Source organism: Arachis ipaensis, chromosome B02, assembly GCF_000816755.2.
Source record: "Arachis ipaensis cultivar K30076 chromosome B02, Araip1.1, whole genome shotgun sequence".
Classification (NCBI taxonomy): Eukaryota; Viridiplantae; Streptophyta; class Magnoliopsida; order Fabales; family Fabaceae; genus Arachis; species Arachis ipaensis.
The window spans coordinates 92,489,292-92,498,072 of record NC_029786.2 but is presented as its reverse complement, the minus strand read 5'-3'; the positions used below and the strand labels follow the sequence as shown (position 1 = coordinate 92,498,072).

General features: G+C 37.6%; 2 protein-coding genes across 2 annotated transcripts; both read right to left on the bottom strand.

Annotated features, from left to right (window-relative positions):
• On the bottom strand, nt 393-3,362 carry LOC110269282. Its single transcript, XM_021117004.1, has 8 exons — nt 3,041-3,362; nt 2,774-2,911; nt 2,013-2,069; nt 1,672-1,907; nt 1,381-1,596; nt 1,184-1,276; nt 1,008-1,109; nt 393-882 (listed from the first exon to the last, which is right to left on the bottom strand). The coding sequence occupies exons 1-8, from the start codon at nt 3,360-3,362 to the stop codon at nt 724-726; spliced, it is 1,323 nt and encodes a 440-aa protein (XP_020972663.1). The 3' UTR covers nt 393-723.
• On the bottom strand, nt 3,082-6,283 carry LOC110268986. Its single transcript, XM_021116185.1, has 2 exons — nt 4,004-6,283; nt 3,082-3,924 (listed from the first exon to the last, which is right to left on the bottom strand). The coding sequence occupies exons 1-2, from the start codon at nt 4,879-4,881 to the stop codon at nt 3,609-3,611; spliced, it is 1,194 nt and encodes a 397-aa protein (XP_020971844.1). The 5' UTR covers nt 4,882-6,283; the 3' UTR covers nt 3,082-3,608.

Here is an 8,781-nt window from a genome sequence, read left to right as displayed (position 1 = left end):
GGCGGTTTCAAACCGTCGCTATTTGGCCAACATTAAAGTCGGTCGCACTTTCTCGCGGTTTTGAACTGCTGCTGTTCTGTTGAGCGTTGTTTTTTTTAATGTATTTTGCGGCGGTTTCAAACCGCCGCTATCTAATGTTCCAAAAATTTAAATTTATTATGGGCCATTTTATAACCGCCGCTATTTTTCCGTCTAAATGGCCGCGAAAATACTCTATTTTGCACCGGCAATTAACGCTCTTTTAATTTGAATATACTAGGTATTATTATTTGTTTTTTTGTTATTTTTTTTTATTTTTTTTGATATTAGAAAACTGAATTATTTTGTAACTGAAAGAATAAATTGATGGGTGAACGAAGGTTGGCAAAACTGATAGAAATACTCATATTAATCCAAATATTAATAAAGTGTATTCCTTACTAAGAGTTGCATAGTCAACATTAAAAACATATATATTTAACTTAAAGAATAAATTTCAAATCCTTGGTTCTACTCTCTACTCTGTCCCTCCAATGAATTCATCCATGCAGCCACATCTGGTGGCAGCTCCCCACCTTGCCCTTGAACTAGACATATCAGAGCACTCTCCATTGCCTGCCTTTTTGTCTTCTCGGTAGCTACTTCATCCTCCATTACCTTCCTTTTTAATTTCTCAGCCTCCAACTCCACTTGTAGTTCAAGCAACACCATTTGGGTCTCCTCCCTTTGAGTTCTAATGCTCGGCTAATGTGAATTCGTATCGAACACTTGACTAGTAGTCGGTCTGATACCCATGCCACGCACTCTACCCGACTGCTCCTTTCCAAGAGCTTGAGCAAGTGAATCATTCTGAGACAACAGTCTAGATGATTCATCATGTTGCTCAATCTCCGCAATTCTTTCCTACACAGTTAGATAAGCGAACATAAGCATTTATTAACTAATTACTAACCGAACAAACTTTCAACACAATTTTAACAAACAAAACCCATGAGAAACAACACAGCAATTCTCAACACATTACTTACACCAATAGCCCGAGGTGCATCATGGAGATAGGAGCCATTAGATCGTTTGTGCGTTAAGACAAACAACTCTCCTCTACTAACTGGACGCCCTTGTCGTTTCGACTGCAACAATATAGCTTAAATAGTGAATATGTATATGTAGAGAAGGTTCAAAAAGTGAGTCAATCGTAAATTACCTCTTCTTCTTCGAGCCTTGACAAGCTTTTTGATCCGCCAGTATGAGTGTATAACTGCTTCGATTGATTCACAGCTTTTTTCCTACACTTCTCCTATTATGCCATCGAAAGTAAGAGCTACTAGACATTATTTCTGACTAACTCAATGTAACATAAATAGAAATTTTCAAGTATGATAAAAAAAAAATATATATTACCTTTGTTTCTTCACTGTTGCGATAATCAAGGTACCATCTCCAATGATCCACAGTAATTCCCAGTGGACGACCTTTAATATTTTGTTCAAGAGTTAGTTCTAATTTATAAAAGTGATGATACAAATGGTTCCTCGTGTCCTTCCAAGCCCTTCCTAGAATTTTTAATATTGTACGCTTGATAATTCCTCCACTATCTTCTTCAAAATGGAACAATTCCTGCAAGAGTAAAATTAAATTGTTAGTAGGCGTCGAATTAAGATTCCGGGACTCTACCAAAATATAAAGTTTTACCTTTACACATTCATTATAGTTCTTGTCCCTAGAGCGAACCTTTCTCCAGTCCTTCTCGCAGATTGGAAATTTGGTGTAGTCAGATCCTAGTATTCCGAGAACGCCGCTCAGTATGCCAGCTTCATTTTCAACTGGTTGCAGTCTATCGTTGAACCTGAGTACGATCTTTCTACCGTTAGGTGGCTTTATAGCCTCTTTCACACTTAAATCAAGTTGCTTGATTGTCCCATCGGACTCTGTTTATCATAGTTAGTCTGTGTGAGTAACCACTATGGCCAAGATGCAATGAAATCATATAAAAATTACTCATGAAAAAATACATGGGATAAATTCTTGTATACCAATTGTTTTAACATCCCAAAATTCGATGGTCTTGCCTACCTTGCGCTTCGAAGCCTCTGATGCAGCAAACAGGTTGTCAACATGTTACTCAAAAGAATCTACCTCATCTGCCTCTGGGTCTCAGTCTTCATCACTTGGCTCCGAGTGTTGCGCACCATTCGTGTAAGTCTATGGAGCAGGCAGTGGTTCAGTACGGGGTGGTCGAAAGGGGCGTAAAGATGAGGTTGCGGGGGCACCAGTACCACTGGAGGGGGGAATTAGGCCATCCACTTGGGGCACGGATGAAGCTGCAGCGGATCCTATTTGAGGTTACTAACATGCTGAGTCTAACTTTGATTTCTTCGTGTAATGACCTATCCTGGGCATCTTAATAAACTGGGTACCACCAAGGGTATCACTTATACTATTATCAAAATTTAAAAAATAAACAAAAATTATAAAGCATTAAATATAAGCAAATAATTTGACACATACAGCAAAAATATCCCAACTTATATTTGGTAAAAAAAATAGTAATAGGCTTAAAATTTTTAATTGGGAGCAGCATGCCTTTTCAATAGCGAAGTCAACTATATTTCTCTGAACAAATAACCTCAATATAAATTAATAATAAATTGGAGTTCAAATAAAATAAAATAAAATACCTCTTTGGTGGCCTTCTCAATTTTGAAATATATAAAACATATAGAACTTGATAAAATTCCTATAAGCAACTATATATGCATGGACATTCGAACGTACATGTAAAAGCAATAGTTACGACTTTGCTGGGGGGAGAGTTCCACCTCACAGTATTCATATATATCACCCATGTCGAACAAATCTCTTGGTTTTACATGGACTATTACACTCCATTCTTTGTCAACTTCATCATCCACATAGTATACAAGGCGAGCCCCTAATGTAAGAATGTATGGTTTGTCATCCTCTCGGTCACCAGTATGTATCGGATTAGAGAAATTGACCAATGTGTGGCCCAAAACATCTTATTTTATGCTTCTATCAGATGTGGTGTTTGCCCAGATACATCTAAACAAAATGACTGTGAATTGACCACTGTAATTCAACTCAATGATGTCCATTAGTTTTTCATAATACGAGACGCCACCAACCGCAACATTACTGTCGCGCTTGCTTGCATAACTTCTAGTGTCGGAAGTGACATGAACCCCACTATTTTGAGTTTTCAACCCTTCTTCTCTTGATAGGGTCCTAAACTTAAATCCATTTACGTTGTAAGTTGTAAAGCAGCTAGCTTGAACATTGGGGCCACATGCAAGCCACTGCAATTCGCTCGAATGCTTGATGTTTCCCAAGGAAACCTGGTAAGGAACAATTACACGTTTCATCAGTTTTGGTTAGAAACAATAGGATACCGTTGACTACAGGATTGATCATAACAGGCTTCACCTCACGCTTGAACCACTCAGAAAATTCTCTGTGCACAACACTGTCTATGTGAGACTGGAACCTTGTCCTACTTCACAAACTCCTCTTTGTGATGGCCCTGAAATCACTGGATAGTGCACAATAGATTCATGTCAGAATCTCCATCTAGAGCTTGTCATTTTCGCATTCCATAATCTCAACTGAACTTACTCTATGAACTTTTCCATAGCTGCGGAATTAACCAAGACGTGACAGTGAGCTTGAAACTTTTCAGTTGGTGTGAGATCGTAAAACGAAGCAGCCCCCATAGCCTTTTCTACCCCTGGAAACATGATTGCACTTTCACTATCCATAGGTTCACACGGTCGATCGTCAACACGCATTGGTCGATTGATCCTACTCTCGACGTTATCGAGGTATCTTGAACAAAATATGAGAATCTCCTCAGATAAGTATCCCTCTGCGATTGAGCCCTCTGGTTGTGATCTATTACGCACGTACTGCTTGAGACGACATAGGTACCTTTGAGAATATAACACATGACTTAGTCTGTATGGTTTCCAGAGTAAAAAATGTAAACGATGAAATGTTTGATGATTACATTTCAATTGGGTACATCCATCGATAATGAACTGGGCCACCGAGTTGCACTTGCTCGACCAGATGCACTGTCAAGTGAACCATGACGGTGAAGAAAGAAGGAGGAAAAATCATCTCCATGCGGCACAGAGTATGGATCACATGATCCTGAAGGAGAGGAAGTTGTTGAGGGTCAATGGATTTGTTGCATATTCGATGAAAAAAGGATGATAACTCTGCCAGGACAGAGGACACAAGGGCAGGCAAAGCATTCCTTAACGCAATTGGCAATAGATGCTCCATCAGAATGTGACAGTCGTGGCTTTTCAAGCCCGACATCTTGCGCTGACTTAAGTTGACACTATGGGAAATGTTGCTAGAGTACCCATCTGGAAAGACCACATTCTTGATGGTCCTTAAAAAGACATCCTTCTGTTGATTGGTCATAGTAAAGATGTCGGATGGGTACTTTCCATCTTTCCATGGCCATAGATCATGCTTGATTCCCATCAATTGGAGGTCTTTTCTTTCCTTAAAGTGGTCTTTAGATTTACCTTTCTCATTCAGTATGGTGAAAACTATGTTGTCGCACACATTCTTCTCTATGTGCATCACATTAAGATTGTGACGCAATCCATTGTTTTCCCAGTATGGGAGCTCAAAGAATATACTCCTCTTCTTCCAAGGAGACTCATCATGTACTGCGGTTTGCTGTCCACGTGTCCTTTTTCCAGTAACCGATTGCACCTTGCCAAGGTGGACATGCACATCTTGTAGTTGTCTCACAATGTCTCCACCAGAGAGTTTGACAGGTTGACCTCTATCCTCTATCTTTCCATCAAATATATCCTGGTCCTTTCTATATCTGTGGTCAGGATTCAGAAAGCAACGATGACCCATGAAACACCATTTCTGACTGTGTGTGAGCCAATTAGTCTCAGCATCCAAATTGCACGCAGCACAAGCTCTCCCACCGTACGTGTTTCACCCAGATAAGTTTCCCAAGCCTGGAAAATTACGGATTGTCCACATTAATGTAGCATACATCTTGAAGGTTTTTTTCTCGTAAGCATCGTACGTTTCAACACCAACCCATAGCTACTTCAACTCATCAATCAAGGGCTGTAAGTAGCCATCTATATCATTTCTAAGCATTTTAGGCCTAGGAATAATCATGGAGAGGATAAAAGAGGTGGGTTTCATGCAACTCCAAGGGGGCAGGTTGTACAGAATAAGAACCACGGGCCGTATTGAGTACTTCAAACTCATATTTCCATAAGGGTTAAAGCCATCGCTAGCCAAGGCTAGGCGAACACTGCGCGGATCGCCGGAGAAGTCAGAATACGTTCTATCAAATGCCTTCCATGCCTCGCCGTCCCATGGATGCCATAAATACCATAAGAGCTATGACCTCTCTGATGCCACAGCATGTCAAGGGCTGTCTTACTAGATATGTATAACCGCAGCAATCGTGGAATAAGGGGGAAGTAGGGAAGAGTCTTCGCCGCTTGCGGTTTTCCGTTCTTCTTAACAACCCTGTTGATCCTCACTCTAGAGTTCTTATTAGTCTTTAGCTTCCATCTCGATGTCCCACATCGCTTGCATTTAGACAGCTCTTGGTCACTGCCCTGGTATAGCATGTAGTCATTTGGACATGCATCTATCTTCTTGTACGCGATACCGAGCTTTCTTATGATCGTCTTGGCATCGTGCACAGTGCTTGGAATCCTTGCATGCTCAAAGGCATCCGCCAGCAACTCTAGTATCATTCCGAAGGCTTTGTCGCTCACTCCGCATATGGACTTTATATGATAGAGCCTCATCAAGAAAGACAGCTAAGAGAACTTTGAACATCCAGGGTATAGCTTCTGCGCTCCATCTTCGAGCAGGTCATGCAAGTTGCGGGCCTCGCGATTACTTTCATTTGATAAGTACGACAACTCCTCCAAATTCATGCCAGCATGTTCATTCACTGAATCTTCTTCGTCGCCATGAAGTCCTAGGAAGTTGAACGCCTCTTGAACCATGTCAAGCATTGGGGCATTGAGGTTTCTATCGGGTTCTGCTTCTTGTCCTTCACTAGAGATCTCTACCATGCATGTCTCACCGTGATGTACCCAAAATGTATAACTAGAGGGGAAGGGTTTTATCATCAAATGATCGCATGCATCCTCTCTAGTTTGGTAAAGGCGGAACCTGCACTTCGTACACGGACAAATGCGAAATCTAAGAATCTATTCAAACCATCCCTATAATCTGGACCATCTCATGGCTTTGAAATCCAACTCTTATCTATGTCTAATTCAATGATATAATAGAACAACAAAAAATCAACTAATAAAGTCAGACTACCAGAAAGAGAAAAAAAATAATAAATCATACATGTAACAAGAGAGTGTATAATATGATATGGTCATACTGTTTGAAATAAATTGGGAGAAAAACTTTTAAAATGAAAAACAGAAAACACGGTTACTAGCATCAAAGATAATACAAATCGATAATATTATTCGAAAAAGTTGCTTACTCATTCTTTGAAATTCTGCACTTTCAAAAAAAAGTACTGGAAGAAAGAAACTCTGGGTCCAATGCCAGAAAATTGAAATGGAAAATAAAAACCTTCCTTTAAAAAAATGAAACGAGGAATGTAAGTTAGATATAAGAAAATAATTAAGTAATGGGCATTATGGCCTTATATAGATGAAAGAAAATATATACAAGAGGACTGCGAAACTGCATTTTCTATATAGAAGAAAAAAGCATTTTGGTCTTATGTTCTAATTTGGTTTAGCATAGTTTATGGACTTTTTTATTAACATATATACTATAAATATACAATATAGAACTATAAATAAGTGCATCAAAAGGATAAATTAGATAACATGGAGGATAGTTTTATGCTTGGAAACACCCAACATAAAAGTATCAAAATTTTTTGAAATGCTAAACTAACTAATCTTCCCTGTCTTTGTTATTCTATAGCAGAAAGATCACATATGTAAATGCGAAGTTCATAATTGCATGTAAGACTCTATTCTTTGTAGCATTCAAGATTGCTCAGCTAGTCCTACTAGATAAGGCCACACAGTATAACAAGAGAAACCACAAGTAAGCCATATTTTACTTGCACAATTTAGCAATAACTTGCACCCTTAAACATTATGGATAGATAGTAGTATAAGATGATCCAACTCAAATATGCATTTTTTTTCCAGTAAAAAGGATAGATACTGTTGCTTAAAAAATAATGCAATATAAGTTAAAAGGATATTTATTTCCACCAACAAAAGAAGGATTAAGTATAAACCTCAAAATTGGATAACTGTTTTTCACAAATGCATATACATGCTACATAAAAGTACAAGGACCAATCGTAACCTGGCTTTGCGCATTCAAGATTCACTCCCACAAAGTTTTCCAACACTATCTGAAATGCTTGCATCATCATCATGCAACAAGGAGAAAATGAATATTCTCAATTTCACGCACTTTAAAGTAACACATTGCCTAAAGTTATGCAACAGGTGATGTAATTGGATTTGACTGGTTTAGTTAACAAACTATACATTTGAAGGACCAAACAGTAGCCTGAAATTAGACTAAGAAATATCATTAACCCAACTGCATATATTCTCTCTTGTGATGCATGAAATTAAAACTAAATACTCAATGCACATGCAGGGTAACAAATGCCTGAAAATCATGCACTGAAATAATTATAAGGATAAAGACTTGGAAAAAGAAAAGATGTGGTCATCAAAGTATATTTAGGAAATCTGTCCTTCTTGAGGAAGGAAAAATAAAATTTATAAAGTACATCTAAATGAAACAGGACAGTCAAAATTGTCTTAATCGCTTGATACAAAGAAATAGAAAAAGAGCTTGTTCAGTCAGGAAATCATAATGTGTTCTAACTTTGATACAGTCCAAGAATACCAATAATGTTAGTCAATAGTCACATAAATTTCATCTGTGTATCAATATTTTCTTCTATTCGTTATTAGTATTATCATTGTGTGTTTAGGAAGCACCATCATCATAGAATTCTCTAATGAATATGACAACAAAGGAGATTAAATGGAAACTTATAAACTGTTTCAAGAATTCTAGGCAATTAGCAAATGCAAGGAAAAAGATCAGAGAAATCAAACTAAGAGTAAGCCATAACTCTTTTGTCCTTTCTAAATTGGTTCTATTTTTTTATTGAAATAATTAAATAAATTCCATCTAATTACAGAAAGAACCGTCATTAGAGAGGGCATATGATACTAGAACACTGAAGCAGCTATGCACATTGACTCATAGTATATTGTAGGTTTCTAGGCATGCCAACCCTTCAAGTCACTCACTCACTATTATGACTTCTTATGCTACCAACTAGTTTGACCTTATCTCTCCTTTTGAAAGCATTTCATTATTGTAATGATGATTCTCTGCTCACCCCCATCAACTTCCCATAGCAATTATGGTTAAACGGAGTTTCTCTATAATTCATAAGAAGGAATTTTTTAAATGATAAAAAAGTGTTAATGACTTCTTATTCTGTATTTTAAAAAAAAAATTATATGCCTAGAATTTTAACAATTTATGAACATTTATCTAGAACTTCATCAATAGTGAGGTTCTTATTTGGGACCATAGTGGGCTGGAGCAATACAAATCAAGTAACATATTTGTATACACTAGCTATAATTTGTTTTACTATGGGTATTTAAATATTTAAAGGGAATATATTGGAGATATATATCCATTTATATATCTCTGCCATTCTTTTAAAAAAAATATTTAAAATATATGTCA